This window comes from Microtus oregoni, unplaced genomic scaffold (genome assembly GCF_018167655.1).
Source record: "Microtus oregoni isolate MIOR12 unplaced genomic scaffold, Mior012 000025F_ref0000491, whole genome shotgun sequence".
In the NCBI taxonomy this organism is placed as follows: Eukaryota; Metazoa; Chordata; class Mammalia; order Rodentia; family Cricetidae; genus Microtus; species Microtus oregoni.
Window position 1 is genome coordinate 34,539,073 of NW_024543084.1, and position 25,400 is coordinate 34,564,472.

General features: G+C 41.0%; 1 protein-coding gene across 2 annotated transcripts in view; it reads left to right on the forward strand.

Annotated features, from left to right (window-relative positions):
- LOC121462843 (serine/threonine-protein kinase Nek1-like) overlaps positions 1-25,400 on the forward strand; it is an 88,062-nt gene that overhangs the window by 50,747 nt on the left and 11,915 nt on the right. For both annotated transcript variants that reach the window (XM_041674805.1, XM_041674804.1), the window contains exon 8: positions 14,053-14,192. In XM_041674805.1, coding sequence (XP_041530739.1) covers positions 14,053-14,192 — 140 coding nt within the window. The remainder of the gene's footprint in view (positions 1-14,052; positions 14,193-25,400) is intronic.

Sequence of the window (25,400 nt, forward strand, 5' to 3'; positions counted from 1 at the left end):
CCTCCGCCTGCTTCCCTGCAGAGCTCTCCTCTGGATTTGTAAATTCATTTGCCTACTTTACTTATATGTAATTTTACATATGTATACCTACCAAGATATGTCATGTATATTGTTTGTGTAGCTCTTTTTATTGTGTATATTGCAATATTATAGATATTGTTTTGATTGTTTTGATATTATTAAAAATAAGTATAACTTAAAGTCTCTTTTTCCATTAATTGTTAGCATGTATATATATATATATATATATATACCTTAACATAGCCTGCCCAGTCTTGTCTGCTACTTGTATGTATGTTTCAGGGCTAACCTCATGGTATTGAATCACCAGTTGATGTGCTGCTCCCTGGTGAAGACTGCTTGTCTCACTCTCAGTATTCCTTAGTTGCCTGTAGTTTTTTGTGTAAGACTGAGGCCTAATAGGCCTTTCCTTCTGCTTTGGCATCTCTGTTATTGTTGTTCTTATTCATCTCATGCTTTAGCAGTCTTACTGCTAAGACATGGGTGTAGCTCCTGACATTATTACTAAGAGATGCTATCTTATAGCAAACTCCCTGATCCTCTGGCTCGTACACCTTCCTGCTCCTTCTTCTGCAATGTTCTCTGAGCATTAGCTGAAGGTTGTTTGGTAGGTGTATCCATTGGGGCAGGACTCCATAACTCTGCACTTTTGCTTGTTGTTTTCTGTGTTGGTCTCATTCTATTGCAAAGAGAAGCTTTCTTGGTAAAAAGTAAGGACTGCACTTACACTCTTAGAGTATAAAGATAAACATTTAGAATATACTTAAGGATTATCCTGGTTTAGTAAAGTGGAGGATGTAGGTTCTTCTCCAAGATCCATGACTTCCCTAGCCATGGTTAATTGGCTAGGTTTCCAGTGCCAGGTGTGATTTTTCCTCTTGTTGAGTGGGTCTTAAGTCTGATTAGCGAGTTGCTGGTTATCGTCAAGGTGGTGCCACTACTGCACCCTTAAAGTTACCGTGCCGTGCTGGTCATTGTTGTGGTTCATAGGCATCATAGCTGGGTATAACTGTTGGGTTTTCCCCTATTTTTGGAAGCTTGCATGAAACGTTCTGGTTCTATGAAAGCTAGTCATCAGAGCAGTTCTTCAGGTCAGTTCCAGCTGAGAGGCATCTGGGCCGCGCTTTAGCAATAGGCACACTCCACCTTGGGACTGGGAGGACGGTCAAGGGCTATAATGTCAGTTCCAGCTGAGAGGCATCTGGGCCGTGCTTTAGCAATAGGCACACTCCACCTTGGGACTGGGAGGACAGTCAAGGGCTATAATGTCAGTTCCAGCTGAGAGGCATCTGGGCCGTGCTTTAGCAATAGGCACACTCCACCTTGGGACTGGGAGGACAGTCAAGGGCTATAATGTCAGTTCCAGCTGAGAGGCATCTGGGCCGTGCTTTAGCAATAGGCACACTCCACCTTGGGACTGGGAGGACAGTCAAGGGCTAAAATGTTTTAGTAGTCAGTCTCTTGGAGAATCCTGACCTGGTGTTGGGAATTCTGTTAGATTACTTGTAACACATTCTTAGCAGTACATTTCTGTCATTGGACCTCTGTCTCTATTAATCCTATAATTATTTTCATAAAATAAATTTCTACAAGTAAAATCCAAAATTTATAATGGCTGAATTATTTCTATTTAAGAAATAGTTTTGTGGCTAGAGAAATTGCTCAGTTAGTAAAGTGTAAGCTTCAACACCTGAGTTTGAATGTCCAGCACCCACGTAGAGCCGGGCAGGGTAATACCCAGCTGAAATCGTAGTGCAGGAAGATCGCTGGCGTTGCTGTTGAGCCAACCTAATCAAATTGGTGAGCTCCATGTTTGGTGAGATCATGACTCAAAAAATAAGGTAGAGAGAAATGTAGGCCTCCTGTTTACACACACGTGCACATGCAAATGAACACATACACACACACAGAATAGGTTTTGTGCTATTAAAATTCATCAAAAATGAATGAAGTATATCCATTTCTCCATGTGCTAAAAAGCACCTTATAATTTACTTAAAAGTATCTCTTTAACGAAAAATTGTTTGCTTAAATTCATATTTTTATATCTGAAATTGACTGTTTTGTCTATTTAATTAAATTGCCAGAATTCTTTAATCTTTAACTGTGTTTCAAAATAACATCATTTTGTTTTTTTTTTTTTTTTTTTTTTTGGTTTTTCGAGACAGGGTTTCTCTGTGGCTTTTGGAGCCTGTCCTGGAACTAGCTCTGTAGACCAGGCTGGTCTCGAACTCACAGCTGGTAAAGTATTTAATTATGTTTCTCTTAAACTTAGAAATGTTAAATTCTGTTGCTTACTCTAAATAGCAGACATTAGAAGATGTAAACTACCAGAACAGTTTTATAGTCTTCAGCATTAAACCCAAAGGCATTATCAGACATAAGCGCTATCATTATTACTTATGTACTTTCTTTCTATGTGTTATTGTGCACGTGTGTCTGTAGGCACCAGTAGTCAAACTCAGGCTTTGTTCCTTAGACATTGTGCACTTTGGTTTTTGAGATAGCGCCTCTCATTGGCCTGGAGCTTCCCAGTTAGGCTAGGCTGGCTCACCACCACGCCCAGGAGTCCCTGTCTCTGCCTCTCAGCACTGGGATTACAAGCACACATCACATGGTAAGCGTTTTACATGGGTGCTGGAATCAAACTCAAGTCCTCATGTTTGCTTGGCAAGCACTTTAATCGGAACCATTCGCCAGCAGCCCATGTGCTTTCTGTGTAGCTGTCATTAGCCCGAGCTTTTGAATTTATTGCTATTTACTAGGCTAATATTCACATTGTGTGATGCTTTTGAATATTGGTGTCCTCTTAAACTTTAATTGAGCTTAAAAACTTCTATTTGAAGTGCTTACTCTGGAAGATTTTAGCCACAATGCAGATATCATGTATCATGTAGATTTCTGTGAGAGAAGAGGCAAGAAGGAAAACAGAAGAAACCTAGCAATCCATGGCCGTTTCAGACTAGAACAAAAGTTTTCACATCCATTCTGAGATCAGGAAAGCCGTCACTGGGCCAGTGTAGTAAACAGTAAGATTGATAATGGTAGTCAAAACTTCATAACTGAACCATTAAAGTAAAAATTATAAGTAATCCATTAAACTAAAATAGTGTGACCTAACTTCTTACAACGATTTTCACTGCTCAATCAAGTCTTTTTGTATTAAGTTAAATTACTTGTGTCCTGTTTCTAACAAAGTCTTCTCTCACCCACTTGCCTTCTCAGGGGCTTTGCTCCATTGCTTTTCTGCTCCGGCCCATCTTTTCTATAGTGGATCATTTCTTCAGTGTCCTAAGAAATCTCATCGTAAAATGCAAGCCTGGCTTGACCACATGTCTTGTTTACTCACCCACCATCTGTTTCTCTGCTATTCATGTCTACACATCTTAAATATGCTGTAGTCTCTACACATGCATTCACTCCCAAGTACATTCTGCATGGCTTTCGACTAACCTGCTCTTGTCGAGGTCGGCAGTTGGTAGTACACTGCCATTCCTGAACCCGTTCTCTCCTTTCTTGATGCTGCTACTTTTCAGCAGCATTGTGTTTTTTTTTCAATCTCTGGTAACATTTATTTATCATTTGGGACACGCTCCTTTTCTGTCTTCTTAAGGTGGAATCTTGGGTGGCTAATCTTTCTTCTTTTCCCATATGAGCATATAGAGTTGAACTTCTCTCTGACTATGGTGGTTGCTGTTCTCCAGAAACTACTTCCTCTGCTCACTGTCATTCAGGCCTTGAGACAAGTGTCTTGTTGGCTACTATAGAAGGCCAAGCTGGCTGGCCCAGAAGCTCCCAGGAAGTCTCCTATTCCCTCCCACAGGGGCTGTAAATAGTACAACCATATTGGCCTAACCTGGGTTCTGGAAATGCAAACTAAGATTTTTTTACACTTGAACAGCAAGCACTGGACCAACTGAGCCATCTATCCTGCCAAAGTCTTACTTTGTAACCAGTATGAAATCTCTTTAACATAAGCATCCATATGATGTCATCAATGTGACTGGATTTGCACCTGTGATTCTACTTGACTACTTGTTTTGTTCAAAACAGAAACAAAATAGCAAAGCTTTTATTATTTTTCCTTTATTTGGGATTCAGTGTTTTTAGGATTTCATCTACTCTTTCTACTAGTAGCTTCCTCATATACTTCTTTTAAAAAATTAAATGATCATTCTGCTTTCAAAATAAATCTTTAGCTTCTCATAAATTCTCTTCCAGTAATATTGTACAACCCTGTGTGTAATTGAGAACCTCACAGTGTTACTGCTGCTTCCATCTTTCTGCCTACCTCTGTGTACTTTTTTTCTTCCACTTTGAGAATCAACATTAACTTTGAGAATCAACATTTCTTGTCTAGGCTGTTGATAGCTTTTTTCTTTTTTCCATACTCAGTTTTAAAGAATATATCTACTAGATATAGGGTTATGGTCTTCAAGGTTACACTTGTTTTTGACAAGTTTGTCAGGGAGTAACCCTCATTCCCTTGTATTTAGTGTTCCTTTTAGTATTCAACTACTTTAGAGTACAGGTGTATGGATATCCTTCTTGGAAACTGCTTATTCATTTCCTGACTTCTCTGACCCAAATAATCACACAGAAACTATATTAATTACAGCACTGTTTGTCCAATAGCTTAGGCATATTCCTAGCTAGCTCTTACATCTTAAATTACCTTTTTCTATTAATTTGTGTATTTCCGCAAGGCTGTGGCTTACTGATAAAGTTTCAGCATCTCTCTCCTTCGGCAACTACATGCCTTTGTCTTCTTTCCTCCTCTATTTCTACTTGGAATTCCCACCTTGCGTATTCTGCCCTGCCATAGGCCAAAGTAGCTTCTTTATTAGCCAATGATAATAAAGTATATTCATAGCATACAGAGGGGAATCCCCCATCAGAGTCTTTTGATAGTATAATTGTCATCAAGTCTTTAAACCTTTAGCTATTAGTTTCGTGCCTTTTCTACTGTCTTCCTGAGTCCAATTACATACATATTAGACTACTTGATACAATGTCATAAGTTACTAAACCTTCGTTCATTTTGGTTTTCCATGGAGTAGATTTTGTCATGTGTTCAAATTTGCCTGTCTTCCTTTCTATAGTAATAAGCTATTCTCATTCAATAAAAAAAGTCATTTAAGTATTGCTTTAGCATACAAGTTTCTGTTTTTATCTACTGGTTTTCCTACTAGTTTAGGGTCTTTTCATCTTGCTCCTCATATGTTCTGTAATTGTTTAAAGCTGGACATCATAAATATCACATGGCGAGTATCTGGGGTCTGTTGTCATACTTTTAACATGTGTTGGGCTTTTTCAGATAGTCCATTTACCTCTCAGTCCATTTTATATTTTCAAGCTTTTTCAGCTTTACTGGAGCAGATATAAAATTATTTACCATAGAGCTAGTTCAACTTGTTACCTCTGACCTTCTGCGGCCTCCACAGCATGCCCAGATTCTCATTGAAGACACTCCTCACATCTGGTCAAAGTTCAGTTGTCTCCTCTACCTGCATGAGCCTTGAGAATTCTTCAGCCTTCTTAACCAGTCTTCCTCACTCCATTTCCATCTGTAACCTCTTGCCCCAATTCAAACCAGAGCCGTTTTTAATGTTAGGTATCATATCAAGTGGAGAGTTTCACTCTACATGTACATGTAAGACCTTGCAGGGTTTTGTATCCTTTTTGCCTAGTGGAACTCAATCTTCATTTTGTTAGTCTAGGAAGTTCACACAGACTTCAGGTATGTCCTTTTCAGACAGAAGACCAGTTTAATGGCTGGATACACCTCATTTGTTTCTGTCACCCCAGAATCACTATCTTAGTTGCATGTTGTTTAGTATCTACGTTGTTTTATCTGTTTTATCCAGTTTTCTAGTTGTTTTGTGGGAGGCTAAGTCTAGCCCTTGATAGTCTTTCACAGCAAGAACAGGAGTCCTCAGTAGATAAATGTTAGTTTGTCAAGGCCATATCTTGAGCCTTTCTGCTGGCACTGCCCCACAAATACTCTCTGACCTTAATTAAAGTGGGGACACATTTTATGAATCAAATCTTTCTGCTGTCACTTGCGTCTTTAGTCCACCCACTAGCCATGTCATCCAGTTGTTTTAACTCATCTTCCTCATTCTCTTTCTTTGCCCCAATTCAAACCTGAAGCATTTTTAATGTTAGCTATTATATCACACCAGTACTATGCTTAAGACCTGAGATTTTCTGCTGCTCTTAAATTGCATTCCTTCTTCACCATGGTCTGTAAAGTTTGACAAGACATTAACCACCTCTCTGACTCACCTCCCAGTTGCTCTCATCCTCTTTCCCCTTGGTAGTCAAACCCTTCCTATGTTAGAGACTTTGCCTTGACCCAGATTGAGCTTCTCTTTGTTCTTTTCAATTCTAACGCATTTTTCCAGTGTTTCTCTGTAGCTTTGGAGCCTGTCCTGGAACCAGCTCTTGTAGACCAGGCTGTCCTCGAACTCATAGAGATCTGCCTGCCTTTGCCTCCCGAGTGCTGGGATTAAAGGCATGTACCACCAAAGCCCAATGAATTCTAACTCATTTTTTTACTTTCAGGTATCATTTCTCAAATGTTATCTTCACAAGCCTTGAGCACAGTAATTTCCATCCAAAGTTACCTTTTTATTTATTTTATAATTCATAGAATTCATCTTATTTTTGTTTATCTTCCGCTAGAATATTATCTCCTTCAGGCTAAGAACCTTACTTACAAATTTTACACACACCAACACACACACATACACACACATATTCATAGTTATAGCCCATGCCTTAGAATATAATGAATGATAGATAAATATTTGGTAACTAAATGGATGAATAGCAGACATTTGGCCCTCCCTGCCATAGCAGACTGAAACTATGCGTCAAGATAAATAATCCCTCCCTTTAAAAAATGTACATATGAGCCAATGAAATGATTCAATGAGTATATGTAATTACCTCCAAGCCAGACAACCCAAGTTCAGTACCCAGGACCCACATGGTTAAAAAAATAAAAAAACCAACAACTCCTGCAAGTTATCCTGTTACTTCCAGTAGTGCACCATGGCACACAAATGTGTACCTACCCACATACAAACATATAATTAAAAAATTTAAGTATATACATACATGAACATAATTAAAATAGTGATGAGTGAGACTGCTGGTTCATATTCTAGCTAAAGTCTTTTAGTTGTTTAAGTGCCTTACTTAGTTTCTCATATGTAAAGTAGGGGTAATAATGGCTTGTTGCCCATAGAATACTAAAAGAGTGAGACCAAGTAAGTGAAGCACTTATGTTCTGCTTGTTTTTCTAGCTGTGTACTCAGTAAGTGTTAGATGCCGTCACCAAGGAGGATGAGAATTACAGGAACTCTTAGCAGTTGCAGGAGTTTCTAAGACAGTGATTGTGCACTGTAAGCTTTGTTTATTTCATTGACCTCAAAGTACATTCCTATAGATAATAATATACATTTTTTTTTCAAAGCTCTGAGGAAGGCATTTGGCATTTCTACTGTAATGAGGGATAAGCAGGTTGTATTTAACATGATTAAACATTACACAGGATGTACAGTCAAAATTACATGGTACCCTGTTAATATGTACAATTTTTATGTTTTCATGTATCAATAAAATCAATTTAAGAAAATAAAACTAGTTAACAAATAAACTGAAAAAAAGAAACTGAAGTACATTCTTGATTGTGCTTCATCTTTCAATATCCAGTACATATCAAAAAGTTAGTTCCTAAAAGGCATTGTGTATACTAGAAATATTCACATCAGGAATTTATTCACCTATGATAGTTACTAAATGCAAGATCTATTAGCACAAAAAGATTTGTCTTCAGTTTATGCTAATATTCCTTTGTGGCCTCGCCTTGCTTTGTGCACAGCGTGAGAAACTCTCAAGAAAACTTTATGTATTCGTCTTAAGAATGTCATTGCAAATGTTGTTTGGCACATCTCTGTGTTTCATGGTCCTAAACTGGGTTAAGTGAATCATTAGCATCAATTCAGTCGATGCTTATCAAGTGGTAGTGTATGCTAGGTGCTCTGTTTATAGTAATGATACGATGTTTGTAAACTGAGTTAAGTAAATCATTAGCATCCATTCAGTAGATGCACATCAAGCTGTACTGTACACTAGGTGCGATGTTTATAATAATGATGTGATGTTTGTAACCAAGAGAGGGAGTGAATAAGTGGAAAACAGTTGTGACAGTTCCTATAGTGGAGAAATGAAAATGGATAGTGTGCCAGCAAAGAAGAAATGCTTACGTCTGCATTAGGGTTAAGAAAGGAAGGTTTGGTGCAGAAGTTTGAAAGGTCTGGACCTTCAAGAGCATTTAAAGCAAACCAAGTTGGCATGGAGCAGCACAGTGTGTTTGAGGTACTGGGGCCTGTGAAGGAGCTGAGGCTGGAGCAGAGACTTGCCAGTTAAGAACTCTAGCTGCTCTTCTCAGCTTGATTTCCAGAACCCACATACATGGTGGCTCACTCTGTGTAACCGCAGTCCCAGGGAATCGAGGGGTCTCCACATACATGGTGGCTCACTCTGTGTAACCGCAGTCCCAGGGAATCGAGGTGTCTCCACATACATGGTGGCTCACTCTGTGTAACCGCAGTCCCAGGGAATCGAGGGGTCTCCACATACATGGTGGCTCACTCTGTGTAACCGCAGTCCCAGGGAATCGAGGGGTCTCCACATACATGGTGGCTCACTCTGTGTAACCGCAGTCCCAGGGAATCGAGGGGTCTCCTCTGGCCTTGCAGTTACTGTACACATGTGACACATAGACTGACATGCAGGCAAGCACTCACACACATTTAAAAAAGCAAAAACCAAAACTTTGTTAAAATCTCAAAGTGTGAATAAAGTAGTTTACCAGTCATTTTTGTTCCTAATCAATAGTTTTCAAATGTGTGGCTTAGTCAGAGCTTTGTGGGGGGGACGGGTGGGGGAGATTGTATATGTATTTTTTCCAATAAGAAACACACTTTCTGAAGAGATCAAAGTGTTTGTCGGCTCAGATTATTCCTGTCTCCTTGCTCGTCTCCTATCCTCTGCCGCACAGTTTAGTAGACATATCTTCAGAAGCCTAAGAGTCAGGAAATACTAAGGCTAAGGCATACATCGAATGTACTTTAAATAGGTTGTTTTGCAAAGCCCAAATGTAGTATTAGTTAACTGAATTGTACAGTTATGCACACACACGGATAGTAATTAGTGATTTAGTTGATCACTGTAAGACAGGTCAGGTAAGGAGAGTAATACTTTGATGGCCATTGTCCATCAGTGAGGATGTAAGTGATGGCTGAAGCAAGCACAAGTCTATTCTGCCTTTCACACTATTTCCTTATACAGTGGTCCAGACAAGTTGAAGACTATACCCAAGTACATAAATTGTAGTTAAGACTGTGTATTATCCATCAGCGAGCCATTAGCAACTGCTACAGTAGTCGCTAACATTAAGTAAAAGATTTATCTATGTCAGAGTTAAAGTGAAATGAGAGTTATAAACTGTGCTGCATTTCTGAGGCTAGGAAATATGAGTGTTTAGGGGAAGCTTTTCCTGGTTTTGGCTCTGGAAAGATTTCTCTTCTGGAGGTTTCTTTGTACGGGACTCATTTTCCACCCAGGCTGCAAGCTTTCTACTTGTCTGTCTGTGCTTGCCGAGGACATGTGTGCGTCAGCACAGCTGCTGCCTCCTTTAGATTTAGGAGTAAGTGATGGCTTCACGTCTGTTTCTTCTGCAAACAGAGAAGCACATTTCCTAAGGTAATTAAGTTCAGTGGATTGGTTTTAAACATGTGGGTATAACAGTAAATGGATAGTCTCAACAGTAAATTTCAGAAAGTCTAAATAAAGTTACACTTTCCTCAGGATCTTGCTGGATTATCAGAGGAACAAAGCCCTTGCTTTTCTAACAGGCCCATTTTACAGTGTGGCTCACAACAGTGGTTACGCCTGTGGTGTCCTGCAAGGGCATAGATATGTGGGTGGTTGACTCAGATAGCAAGTAAGGAGATGGTAAGGTTAATACTTGCATAGAGATGAACTAATTTCACCAAGACTCTAGCCTGGACAAGTAACTAGTCACTTTGTTGAAGGTGGAGGAATTTCTAGTCAAACTTCTTTATAGAATTTTGTGTTCTACCGGTAGAGTATTCATTCTAAAAAATTCTTCAATATGGAGTATTTGAGGCACAGAGTAGCCATGTGTCCGGACAGAGTTGAGAAAGATATACTTTTGGCATGCACAGTTGGCCTGGCCGTTTCCTGGGCTGTTTGAATCACTTTATGTCTCCTCCTTTGCTATTCGAAATAGTAGCAGTGCTTCCAGAGAGCGTCAGGTGTGAGTCTCGATGCCTTTATGATAAGCTGTTGTTATGAATGCTTTGTCACACACAATTGCAAACAGAGAGACAACTAAAGAGCTTTAGTGGGCAGCATCCAGTTAGACTGTGACGGGGCAGCTAGTACAGTTTTGTTCTTTGCTCTCTGACAGAATGAAGTACCAGTTACGATCTTGTCCTTTCCTAGTTTGTGGGGGGAAAGATTATATTTTTGGAGTAATATGGAGTATTCTTAATTTTCTGTTGTTACTAGAACAGTCTAACTCACTAAAATTCAAGCAAATGCATATTTAGGATTAGAAAACAGCCCGTTTCCATTATCTCTTGAGTAATTCAGCCTACTTTGATTTTACGAAGATGGCTAATAAATGTATAATACTAATTATCCATATAGGATAATCAACTTTGCCAACCATGTGTGCAGTCTCCTCCGTGTTGTTTCAGCAACGGTAGCATAACAATCTCATGCTCACAATCCTGTTGTCACCCATACACAAGAGCAACTTGTCCACAGTCATATAGTGAACTCCTGTAGCCAGTAGGTACCAGAGCTATTCCCCAGAGGTTTTCACCCAAGAATCCTGCTTTCATATCGCAGCAATGCCTACAAGAACTTGTAGAGAGAAAAACCTAAACTTTGTATTTGTAATGACTGTTAAGGAAAATTATTGGTGTATTTCCTCCCTAAATTACTAATGTTTTCAGGGTTAATTCATTCCATGAGAACAAAAGGAGTGCAGTAGGCAACTATGTCTTAACTCCTTTTCAAATTCTCAGCCTTAAGATTGCAAGAGAGAGACTGGGGGAGAGAGAGAAGGCACAAGAGTCAGCCAGATGACATCCACAGCACCGGTTCTCTTTCTGGTACAGCTAGAAGTGTCTGGTTCTACTGCAGTGAGCAGCCCTCGAATCAGCCGTAGGTTATGCAGCATGAGCTTCATCCGTTTGAGCTCCAGCTTCAAGACACTCTAAGTTAGACCTGCTTTTTCCTGAGTACATGTCAATCTTTTACTTTGAAATCCATTTTTAAATAATAAACATCTCTTTTAATAAAGTCAGCAGTTATTTATAAAAAATAAAGGTTCCTGAGGAAACAATGTTGAGTATTTATGGTAGTAATCAGAGGCTGAACAAAATGCCCCCAAAGCAAACTACTATATAGTATAGCTAGAGGATTACTAACTCATAGTTTATATTAAAACTTAAAAGGATTAAAAGAATTCTTTGATGTAGAATTTGATGTGCAGTCAGTAGTAACACTGACACTTAATTCATTCACTGCTTTATGTGATTCCCTTATTTTTATGGGGAAAAAGCTAATTAATACTAAAACTGAAGAAAACATAGCGTTTGAAATGTAAGCTTCCCTAAAGCCTTGCTCTTGTTTAAATTTATCACAGTGCCAAATGCACTCTGGTATGAAGAGTTGAGGGGAAATCCATACCTGAAGTAAGCGCTCAAGCAGTGCTTTGAATCACCTGTCTGTTTAGGATTTCTTTCCATTGGAGCTAAGACAATAGAATATACTGTAAGCAACATAAAAAAGCCAAGAGAATCAAAACAGAAAAATGAAGGGATCTAGGACTATACCTCAGGGGTTTAATCTGGGTTTAACGTGCTCACAGCCTTAGCACCAGCAGATGAGAACAGAAATGTTCTGATATAATGTTTTTCCTGCGGAGAAAGATGAAGATCCATTTAAAACTTAAAAGCCAGACTGCAGTGGCAGCACGTAACTGCAATCCCACGTGCTGCAGAGGGCAAGGCAGGAAGACTGTTAACTTCAGCCCAGCCCAGACAGCATCTCCACAGATGCATGCAGTGTGAAGGAGGCCTACAAGGAGTTCTGTCGACACAAAGGTGTGTCCTACAAATACACCAGGAAATGAGTATTATCCTTGAGAAGAGCTAAGGTGTCAAGTTACATGGCCCCTTGAAATACTGTCCTGATGGAATTATTTCATGATAGGATATAAAGTTATATTAATATGCGTAGTGGCACATACATGGAACTGTAGAATTTGGCCAACAGAAGCAGAAGGATTACATCCTGGGCTAAGTATTGGGGAGGTATTTTAACTACTGAAAGGTATAAACTAAAATTGAGATGTATTTCTTTGGATAAGCTAAAGTTTTCTCAGCCTAAATATATGTATGGCATTCTCAAGTATAAGTATATAATTAATTTATTCTGTTCATTTGTGTTGATTAGCAATCAATTGCAAGATGCCTACTTTATATCTTCTGGCTTAATATATATATATATATATATATATATATATATATATATGTATATAATACGTATATCTATTTATATATCCCAAATCTCAGGAAGTCGGAAGCTGCATGTGGGTGAGATGCAGCCAGCCTCAGCACTGGGAGAGGTGCCTCAGCAGCACCGCTGCTGTCACTCAGTGCTCTAGCAAGTGGGATTTGTTTTGTTGTTTTTGTTGTTATTAACCATTTTTGCCAGTTTTACCGGTTTGTAACTGATAACCATTTTCCTTAATTGCTGTAATATATGAACTATGTCCAAATAATAGGAACATATCCTTTGTTATTCTGAAAAGGTTGCACTAATAAGATTGACCAGATATGCAAATTTCCATTAATATGTTAAGCACTGCGTTTTCTTCAAAGCCTTCCCTCTAACACCTCGTTATTTTCAGGGCCTGGTACTCAGATTCCACTGTCAGATTCCTCTAGGAACTTGTGTTTACAGTTACTTGTCTCGTGTCCTGACTGTCACATTCTCATTGTTGAAAGGCTGGCTAGTAGAGACTCTTCCTGGTGTTCCTGCTCTTGTCCAACACTGATCGAAATGTCAACACCTACACTGTATGTGATTTTTCTTAGCACAGTTGGCTGAGTTCCTTCTCAGTGTTGTTATAAATGACTCAGAGCTTGTCCTTACAGCCGTCTCTTTGACCCTACTCAGCCCTGTTCTGGGGGATGCAGTCAGGGTTGTCTTTACACTGATGGAAGGTCCTTGGTTTAACAAACCACATAGCTAGCAGCAGCTCCTAAGAGCAAGTGGTGCGCAGGTTTCCGATTGTACATGATAGTGGCTCAGCACATTCCAGAAAATTCTCTTCTGCTTTCAGCAAGTCTGCACAGGGAGAGTTGACCCGGTAAGGTGGGCGAACTACAGGATGGGTGAGAGAGAACAAGTGGGCACGTCTCACACCGCCTGATTCCCAGCAGACTTACTTTTCCAGGCCATGTGTGTCTCTGCAGAAACCACTCTCACTCTAAAAGGTGACCGGCACGATTTCTGTGCTAAAGCCCAGTCATTACTTACAAGTTTAGTTTTCTTTGTAAAAATAATCTAAAGCTGAATTTTTAATCTAAAATTTTTTGACAATTTCTTATGAATTTGCATCATTGCCATCCCTCCATCCCTCTCCAGCTCCTTCTGTGTACTCCCACATCCTCCCAAACTCATGATCTCTTTATTATTATTATTGGCACACACAGATACATATGTGTATTTGAGTTCATTTAGTATTATTTATATGAGCCATATTTTAAGAAAATTAGTTTCTAACCTCAGGCAAGTCACCTTTGAATCCTTTAAATCTAAATACATAATTTAAATATTGTATTATCTCTGATTTTTGTCCTTCTGCTTTTAATTCTCTTCCTCCTAATAAGCAATCTGTCACCCTCTTTGTAGATGCTGAGGACATGCTCACTCCCAGATCTTTCCAAGCTGTTCAGAACCCTGATGGACGTTCCCACTATAGGAGATGTTCATCAGGACAGTCTGGAGATAGAGGAGCTTGAAGATGAGCTCAGTAAAGATTCTGAAGACACGTGAGTACAAAGCCATTAACAAATGTGATTGCCGCTGTGATGTCTGAGCCTTTGAAGAGTCCAGAGAGCATGGCCTACAGCTGGCTTCTCATCACCCTTCAAGTTCTTACAACTTGGTCAAATACAGTCGGCCTCTTGATTCTGGATATCTGCTTCTAAATGATTACTACCTCATCTGATGCATATGAAACATTTATATTTGTGTTCACTGTCTTTTTTCCCCATTGACGCCCATCTAGTACACTGATGCGACTAGAGTAAGAGATTACTAAGTAGTGATTAAATTAATTTTCACAGGGTAATGACTACAGTCTCCATTAAACTAGGAATGAAGTGGGAAGTTGGGAAGTATTAAATGCTCCACATTTTCTCAGGAAAATGCCTGAAAGTTTCATGTCTGCCTTGGACATGTTTCATTTTAGGCTGTGTCAGTGGTAAGGTAGAGTAGTTATTTTATTTGTATGATATATGTGGGAGTGGGGGGCAGGGTAACCATGAGAGAGAGAGTGTATGTTGTGTGTAACTTCATTGTTTTAACAAAATTCCTATCTTGTGATTCATGTGAATTATAGAACTTAGGAAGGAAGTGTAACGATATTTCTGAAAGTTAAGGGAAATGTTGGCCAAGCCTCTGATAAAAATCATTCTTGACCTCTTCAGTTTTAGCCTTCCAAGCACGTCAAGCAAGTATCACTAACGTGGGGGAGCTAAAAGCTAAGTATCCTGTCATGAAGTGCTAGGAAAAGTGTCGTGTAGGGTCTAGTGCTGGGGATGCAGGGCTGTAGCTCTGGGGTAGAGGAGCTTAGCTCGGGCGAGGCCCAGTTTGAGGCAGGATCGCTGCACCTGGCATTGGTACTTTGCAAGTTCCTAACAAGCTGTCCGTTCTCATCAGTCCTCATAGAGACCTGTGAATGGTTGGGAGGGACCCTTTCGTCATGCTTCAGTGTGCTCACTGGTGGACACAATGTTTAGCACCTGGGTGGGTGCAAATTGCTAGGTAATGGATTTTGTGGAGGGTTTTTCCCAAATAGAACTAAAATGAACAGTTTTTAACTGAGCCAGCTGTAAACGAATTCTTCCTAAAGTACTATTCCAGATTTACTAGTTGTTTGTCATTGAAAACTGATTTTGGTTCATGTATTTATCAAGATTTTATAATGGGAAAGCAAACTAAAAACTAAATTTGGGACCAGATTTCAGATTATCTGACACAGGTTTTTGAATGCTGATTTCATAAAATATGCAATCTTCTCAGGTTTTCCTTAGGGTGGCAGTCAGGCCAATCTCACTCACTGACTCCAACATGCCTTGGCCAGTATTTACTCATGCTCACAGGTGGGGTTGCTAGTCAATAGTCAGGTCCACAAAGTCCAATGGCTAGTCAGTGTTGTACTAAGTACCAAATAAAGGTACTTCTGTGAAAATGATTGTTTTCTCTTTCCAGTAATGTAAAATGTCTTCAGGTCCTTACCTAGTGTTTGTATTGGGAGTTGAGTGTAAACTTTTGGGGAGGTCATCATGAGCATCCCTAACTTAGGTTGCATTTCTAGTAGATGAGACCGGTGTTTAGGATCCCTCAGCAGACGCCTTCACACATCCAGACTCTGACAGAACTCTGTCCTCAGAGAGCAGCCTTGAGTATGCTTCTGAGTTACTGTACAAGAGCTCAAGGTTTGTCTGCTGCGCATTGCTGAGGCTTTGAGCCATGGCATACTTTGATTTACACTTTTCATGTCTCTACCATGAGCTTCATTTGGATAAAATTTAAAAATTGGTTGAAACTGCTTAGTAAACTAATGTGCTATATAAATATAAGGTCTTACTATATGAATTAATTTTTTTCTACATTTTAAATCTCATAAAGATAGGAATTTTATGCTTTGAAGAGAAAATCCTCCTGTTAGGATCATGGTAGTTGATTTATTCTTGGGAAAATCTACTTACATGTTTAGAAATGTTTTCAAGAATATGCACAGAAGTTTCTGTTGGCTATTATATTCACTTTATACAGACACTATACTAGACCTTGACTCTTATTGCTACAAGTGCAAATGCCTTCACCGTGCCCTCCCTTCCTCTTCATCCATAATGTGGGCAAATCCTCCACCAACGTATCCTATAGGGATGCTCTTTCTAGCTTCCATTGCTTCGCAGGAAATCCTTTAAAACCATTCCCTAAGTCTTTCTAGCAGACATTTGCAGTTTCCGGCTTCTGTCCTTCCTTTACAGCATCGGTGCATGTTATGCACCAGCGGTAGTCAACACGACATTCTGTCTGCAGGCTGCAGCAGATGCTGATCTGTGACCAGATACCAGGTAGCTGTATATGGTCTTTTTTTTTTATTTATTATTATTTATTTTTTTATTTTTATTTTTTTATTTTATTTTTTTATTGATAAAAGGAAAAAAAAGTTTCCCCCTCCTCCCAGCCTCCCATTTCCCTACCCCTCCTCCCACCTTTCTCCTCCTCCCCCCACTCTCTCCTCCTCCCTCTCCAGTCCAAAGAGCAGTCAGTGTTCCCTGCCCTGTGGAAAGTCCAAGGTCCTCCCCCCTCCGTCCATGCCTAGGAAGGTGAACATCCAAACTGGCTAGGCTCCCAAAAAGCCAGAACATGAAGTAGGATCAAAACCCCGTGCCATTGTTCTTGGCTTCTCATCAGCCCTCATTGTTCGCCATGTTCAGAGAGTCCGGTTTTATCCCATGCTTTTTCAGTCATAGTCCAGCTGGCTGTATGTGGTCTTGATCAAGGTTCTGAAGCAATGGGGTGGCATTTGGAAGTAAAAATACAAAACTTCCACTTGCTCCCTCCTACACACTGAACCCAGTCCAGCCAACCTGAACCAAGATAAGAGAGCACCAAGAGGGAACCGAGAACTACACAGCTCAGCGCCATGCGGGTGTGCCAGAACTCACTCCAAGAGATTAATTAGTTCTGTTGGCAGGTTGATTAAGAAAAGCTGCTTGCTTTTGCTTTTTTTTTTCCTAGTGGGCAATTGTCTTTAGTTTTAATTGCTGTATTAAAATACCTAACAAAAGCAACTTAAAGGCAAAAGGGTTTGTTTGGCTCATAGTTCCAGAGGTGAAGATACTGTCCATAAGGGCAGAAAGGCATGACGGGAGCTTGCAGTCAGCCCAATCACAGTGCATTAGCAGTCTGGAACCACAGAACAGTAAGTAGAGGCAGGCTATACATCCTGAAATACCACTCCCAGTGACATGCGCCCTCCAGAAAGGTTCCAACTCCAAATGTTCTAGACATAACCTTTCCGAACAGTACCACCAGCTGGGGACCAAGTACTCAAACACTCGAGCCTAAGAGGGACATTGCACGTTCAAACAATAACAAGCCGTCAATCTGGAGACACATAATCTATCAGAGAACTAAGAATACGTCACAGCTGAATACTCAGCGTAGAAAGGATGTCTGTATCACTTCTTCCAAGACTGAGGAAACATCCAGAAAGGGGTGAAAAGGATGCAGGACCTGGAGTAAGGACTGGAGTGCTGTAGAATACTGTCTTCCTGGCATGACATGACCGTTGCACTCTAAACCCTTAGCAGTTGTGATAGCCTGCACAAGACAGCCTATCAGTGTTCCTTCAGGAGCTGGGAGGGGCCCATGAACCCCTACTCTCCTTGAGGCTCTATCGGCAGATAATGACTGCTGGGGAAAGACATTTTCTTCAGCTCTGTAGCCACTGATGAGTTACCTGTAAATAACTCTTTACACATGCTCCTGTAAACAACCTATTTAAACTCATATGGGGCACACACACATGCACACACACACAAGTAGAAGCATAGTAAGGAAAAGGATCAACAGCAGTGGGGGAGACACAAGAAAGGATAATGGGGAATGACTATGATCAAAACGCACACATGTAAGAAAAGATCTATAATTGATATATGCTAATAAAGCATCAAAAATATCACCTCACTGTATACATAACAAATATACTCAGGTTGGTAGGTTTATTGTCCATCACTAACAGACATGTAATTCCAACCCTTCCTCTCCCAGCTTCTGGAGAAAATATTAGAGCCATTCCATAAGCAAGATGGCTGTCACCAAGCCTTTCTAGAACTTTCTATTTTATTTATAGACTGAGCATGGCTCTGTCACATGCTCTGCAGCATCACCAAACAGGATGGGAGTTAATTTGCTCTCCCACAACTATGGGACCAACACTGCCTCTGCGTTTATGCGCACGTAGATTTTAATTACCAGCATCTTCCCCAATCACTTTTCTCACAATTAAACACCTACATGAGGTCGTGTTCTTTCCTTTTCTTCTGCTGAAATGTAGTGGTAGCTTATTTGTCAGAAGATACAGCCCCTCCAGCTACTGTTTGTGCCAGGAGGGATGGTTAGTGTTGCCCGCCTCCCCCGGGTCTAGAATCACCTGGAGACATTACCAGAAGGCTTTTCTAGATTCAGCGATGCCGAAAGTACTAGACAAAATATGGTGGTTTGAATGAGAACAGCCCCCACAGACCCCATCTTAATGCTCCAAGCCCAGTTGATAGAACTGTTTGGGAAGAATTAGGACACAGGGCCTGGTCAGAAGAGGTATGTCAGTTGGGGCTTGGAGGTTTCAAGACCCTATGCCATTACCGCTACACTCTCTCTCTGCCCCCTGGTGTTCATAACATGTACGCTCTCAGCTCCTGCCATGGCTGCCTACTGGCTTCATGGCTCCTACCAGGATGGTCATGGACTCACCCTCTGAAACTGTAAAGTCAATACACTCTTTCTAGCTGCCAGGGGCTAGAAAAGGAGCCAAAAGACCGAAGGAAGAAAAGAGCAAGCTGAACAGCCACATCCGTCCTCTGCGTCCTGACTGTGAGTGCAACATAAGCCGGGGTCACAGCTTTTGTCTGCCATGCCTCTGCTGCCGTGATAGGCTGTACCCTAAGGTGTGAGCCAAAATGAGCCCTCCCTTTTCACGACGCTTTGTCATTCGGTCACAGCAATGAGACAGGTAACTAATACCTAGTGTAGAACTATGTTTTCCCTACAAGAATAGAGGGCCTTTCTAGTTCTCATTGAATCCACTCACAGTTGCGCCTCTATCTGGGGTTCCGTGTTAAGGCCTTTTGGAATCTCAGGTAGCTGCTTAGAAATACGGAATACTATTTTTAGCTATAGTCACCTCATTGTGCTGAAGAACACGGAGATTTATTTCTCCTATTCAACTGTAATTTTGTGTCTGTTAACCAGCCTCTCCATCTCACCACCCACTTGCCTTCCCACACTGTAGCAGTGTCTCCAATAGTTTTCATGGTTTGCAGCCCAAACGTATGCCTAATTTTGTACAACTGGCCCTTGCAGTGAGGTAGTTACGCCTCTCATTTCGAGGCACTCCTTGTTTTAGCAAGTCTTTGTGCTTTCTGGAGCAAAGCACTGCCATCCATAAAATCATGCTTTCTGTTCATGTTTCTCACTCAAAAATTTAATGCTTTTTTTTTTTTTTCATCTGAACCACTTAGAAAGCACCGTGGGCATAGTATTGGAGTTTGAGGCACAATAGCAAAAGTAGCATGGATTTGTTTTTCTTCTTCACAGTTTCACAGACAGAAGATTCATTCTGAGCACAGATCTTAGCAACTGCAGTGGAGAGCTTTTTCTTTCTTTTTATTAAGTCAAGAAATTGTACTATTTCATTTCAAGCAAACACTTGAGCTGGGGAAATGGCTCAGAGGGAAACAACTTGTCTAGCATGCCCTAAGTTCAATTATCACTACTGTAAGAAATAATTAAAGGAAGAAGCTCTTCACGGCTTCTCTTTGGCATATTCAAACCTCCCACTCTTGTGCCTTGAAATAATTATAAAAGTAATTATTACTTAAAGAAGTATTTCAATACATTGAAAGATGGTTTGGTAACCAAGACAGTCACAAGTGACTAGTGACAGTAGCATCTATAGCGTGGACATAGTGTGCAGTGACTAGTGACAGTCATATACAGGGTGGACGCAGTGTGCAGTGACTAGTGACAGTCATATACAGGGTGGACGCAGTGTACAGTGACTAGTGACAGTCATATACAGGGTGGACGCAGTGTGCAGTGACTAATGACAGTGCATATACAGGGTGGATGCAGTGTGCAGTGACTAGTGACAGTCATATACAGGGTGGACGCAGTGTGCAGTGACTAGTGACAGTCATATACAGGGTGGACACAGTGTGCAGTGACTAGAGACAGTCATATACAGGGTGGACGCAGTGTGCAGTGACTAGTGACAGTCATATACAGGGTGGACGCAGTGTGCAGTGACTAGTGACAGTCATATACAGGGTGGACGCAGTGTGCAGTGACTAGTGACAGTCACATACAGGGTGGACGCAGTGTGCAGTGACTAGTGACAGTCATATACAGGGTGGACGCAGTGTGCAGTGACTAGTGACAGTAGCTTATATAGGGTGGACACAGCGCAGAGGCTGAGTCACGCACGGCCCAGGAAGGACAGAGACAGGTATACTAGGTTTGATCATGCTACTCAGAATGATGTGACATTTGAAACTTAGGAATTATTTACTTTGGGAATTTTCTTTTTAATATTTTTCAGGCCTTGGCTGACCATAAATAAGTAAAATAAGAGACCGTGGACTAAAGAATAAAATTCCATATAATCATGCATTAGTGAAATTCAAATGATAATTAGTGACATATTTTCATATTTTTCAAATCGTATCTTCTTTGAAAAAAAATTTGTTATATTTTATTTAGAGTTACAGGGGTCAGATACATCAGAGTTCCTGTGGAGGTCAGGAGGCCAGAGGACAATTTCCAAGACTTGGATTTCTTCTTTCACGATGTGGCTATCTAGGGATAGAACTCAGGTCATCAGGTTTGGAGGCAAGTGCCCATACACACTGAGACAACTCAGCAGTTCTAAGAGATGTGCATTCTCTTACTCTTACAATCTGTATTCTCCACAGTGGTTTTACAAATAATATATTATGAAGCAGTAAGGAGAAAAAGGAAATTAATGGAAAGGAGAAAGAAGGCACGAGATTGCTGAGAGAATTGAGGAAAATCAAAGTCAGGACTGAGGCTGGAGGATGGCTCAGCTGTAAAGAGTGCTTGCTGCTTTTGCATAGGATCCAAGTTCAGTTTTCAGCACCCATGTCAGGCAGTTGAAACCACATGAAGCTCCAATTTCAAGGCATTCCTCTTCTGGTCTTTGCAGGCACCTGCACACACACACACACACACACACACACACACACACACACACTAAAATAAATCAAAAGCAATGGAACAAGTTTTAAAAGGGGAAAATACAATTCTGTGTACCCAAAGCACTCGTTTTTATTTTTGTTTTGTTTTAGTTTTATTTTTGTTTTTGTTTTTCAAGACAGGGTTTTGCTGTAGCTTTGGAGCCTGTCCTGGAACTAGCCTTATAGTCCAGGCTGGCCTCAAACTCACAGAAACCAAAGTACTCTTGAGAAAAAGAATAGTGCTGGCGATATGGTAATATATGACTTCAAATAATACTACAAAGTTATCCTGACACATACAACATGTTATTAGCACAGAAGAAAATAAAACAGAATATCTAGAAGTAAGCCCATGTGTGATTCTTGACAAAGGCTTCAAAACTATACATCGGGGAAACAGCTTTTTCATGCTGGGTAAGCTGGCTATCCACGGGTGCAATTCTTTTTATTTTATTTTATTTATTTATTTATTTATTTTTGGTTTTTTTGAGACAGGGTTTCTCTGTGGTTTTGGAGCCTGTCCTGGAACTAGCTCTTGTAGACCAGGCTGGTCTTGAACTCACAGAGATCCGCCTGCCTCTGCCTCCTGAGTGCTGGGATTAAAGGCATGTGCCACCACCGCCCAGCTCACCTGTGGAATTCTAAAACTAGATCACAACACTGTTCCTGAGCAAAGCATCTCAGTATCTCAGTAAAAAAACAAAAAACAAAAAAAAAAAACCAGCAAGAATTAAACACAGAATTAAGTTAAATTCAAAAGCTTCTATACAGTCAAAGAAACAATTACAGGAGTAAAAAGACAGCCTACAGAATGGGAAAAAGTCTTCCCCAGATATCCATGCAACAGAGGATTCATCTGCAGAATATATAACAAAAACCTCAAAGGCTTAACTGACAAGGGAGAAAACAATACAATCAATAAATGGGATGACAAATGAACACTTGTGTAATGAAGTACAAATGGCCAATGGAAACATGTTCAATATCTGTAACTGTCAGGAAAATACAAATAAATCAAACTACACTGAGATCCTATCTTACTGCATTTAGAATCATTATCAACAAAACAAAACCAAACAACCCCCAGCAGATGTTAGCAAGGATGTGGAGGAAACAAACCCTTATAAACTTTTGGCAGTAATATAAATTAGACCCACTAATGCGGACATCAGTATGAACTTCTATTAAAAATAGAACTTCCCTGGTTCAGCTTTGTTATTCCTGAGTTGATACACAGAAGAGCCCATGTCACCACGCCCTAGGGAAACCTACACACATGGACATCCAGGCCCATGCTGAAAATCCACTTTGCGTCCGCGTTTCTCTCCAGATGAGCTGTCTAATTCTTACAAGAATGGGAATATTGAAACTCTAAAGTGCAGCCATTCAGGCAGCGTGAGCAACGCCCCAGATCTTTGGCATCTAGAGAATAAATTATCTCAGAAACAACTGCAACTCCTCATATCACTTCCTCCTCTTAAACCATTTTCTGAAGTTCAAAGTAGACTTAGCCGTGGCCAGACAAAGCTTCGAAGCTTGGTGAGGAAAGGTGAGGTTTCAGAAGGTAAACAATCAGAGCAACGTCTACACCCCCTCCCCAGCCTTCATCCCTTCCTGCCGCAGGATGACGAACAATTTCAATGACTACGCCCCCTGGAAAGTAGGGAATAAAAAGGCCAAGTGCGCACAAATTGAAAAGTCGGAATACAATTGCCGTTCACTCTTTCAAACATCGAGACTGTGAAGAGGGACTCCGAGCCTGCAGAAGCAGCTTCCTTCCTTGGGATAAGTAAGTCGTAGCAATGGCGACAACCTCTGGCTTCAAAGAGCTGGGCTGAGATAAGGCCCAGTGGTGTCCCAGACTCTAGCAGCCTGTCATCAGAAGACCTGTGACTGCCTCTCACAGCAGAAGGTTGAAGGCTGGACTTTTGGGGCAATAGGACACTTTTCAACCAACCCTTGGAGGAAGAAAGTATCCTGTTGGCCTTATCCAAGCCCAGGGAAGTGAAATTCCACTGTCCCGAGGAATTCTCTCTGTTTGCTGTGAACCTCTGTGGAGCCTGTTCTGTGGGTACCAGATCAAGAGGAAAAGGACTTTGCAGGCCATTGTGATATGAGAGAAACCCAACCAAGGAACCCAGGCTGGACACAATTGTTCTGGCCAAAGTTAAAATAGCCCTGTGAATTCCCCCCTCTGAGATGGTAGAGCTTTATCTTTCGGCAGAACAATTCCTTCCTTTATCATTGTTTGGACAGCCCTGTGAAAACAGGTCAAAGAGAAAAACATCAATTGTTGGCATCACTATACCCATCTTACCCTTTTATCACATGAGGTCTTACACTCCCGTGTAGCCTGAACTGCCCCTAAGTGAAGACCGTCTGATCCCAGCCTCCTCAGCACTGAGATTCTAAACCTGTACCACCACACTCAGCTTCCTTTGCATACTCTCTGATGTGTTCCTTAAATGTTTAAGAAACCATTTATTTATGCACGGGAGTGACTTGAAAGTAGCGCTTTTCCTAGAGGGAAAGTCTTCCAGGATGGGATGTAAACTAAAATACTGGACGTGTTATTTTCCAGTGATGAATGGAGTTTCAATGTTTGGAAGACTTCTTATGGAACTTTCAAGACCCTCCAAAGAGTGACTTCCTCTCACATCTATTTGTAGAGACAGAAGGGTGAAGACACTTGGACGCTCAAGTGTAAAGAAATGAAATGAGATTCTTGAGAATCGGATGTCAGTGGGTCTTTGGTGTAGGAGGTTCTTCTTTTCAGTGGTTAAATAATGAAATTGCCTTGGCCTTTTGATAGGGCAAAACTTAGATAGGTGGGAAAAAGAGAACTGAATGCTGGGAGAAAGAAGGCAGGCAGGGAGAGCCGCCATGAAGTCACCACAGTCAGACACGCTGAATCTTTCCCGGGAAGCCACGACATCGTGGTGAGCACAGATTAATAGAAATGGGTTAGATCAAGATGTGAGAGTGGGCCAGGGAGTAATTTAATTAATACAATTTCTGTGTGGTTATTTGGGGGGGTGTTAAGCTAGCCGGGTGGAGGATGCAGCCGGCTCCTCCTACAACAGGGCTTGGGGTGAATACAGGATGCAGGACAAACACTTGCCCCACCTGTCACATGCTCAGTGTCATCGAGTCATTAGGCAAGCATAGAACACAGTACAAACATGTACCCACCCACCTGTCACATGTTCATGCCAGGAGTCTAGGCCACTTGGCTGCAAATTCAAGAGAGCATGATGCTGGCCTAGAGCCAGAATTGGGGGCTGCAGAAACGCACTTTGGGCTGCCTGGAAAGGCCCAGTTGTTCCTGGAGCATGCTCATACTCCCGTAGAATCACATAACTCCTAGCTGATCTCTATACTCCATTCCTTCTCTAGTTGGTAAACATAGGCATAGTCCCATTTCCATAGTCTAGTTTTCAACAGAAACCCGGGACAATGTCTATCTTCTCATACTTCACTTACAGGTAGTATCTGATGGATTGTATTAATTTATGAGCTGAAAACCCCCGGGCCCTGCTTCATAGCTCCCTGAATGAGATGTGAAGTACAGGGATAAATAGCACTTCGCATGCATTAGAAGCGTGATGTGCAAATCTTTCTGTTTCACCATGCCATTGTTATGCCCAGTCTGTGGTGACCCCAAAAGACCACCAGGGAGACCAACTCACCAAAATGCAAAAGCAAGGTTTATTGTGTGCACAATACAAGCTGGCAGGGACCTCGTCAAAGTAACTGGTGCAGCACAGCAAGTTACTTTAAAGGCAAAACTCAGAAAAGTCACATTAGCAGGGTGTGAGGTGACAGGTTTAATCCTGATTGGCTTGTGTCCTCGCCTGTTGCTTGTCAAGTTTAGTTATCCATTGACCTTCAGGTGGGGGCGTTCGGTGGTTACTTGTACTTTCCACTTGGCTACCCTGGTACTCTTGCCCCTAGCCATTTCTGAGGACTAGAATGTTTTATGGG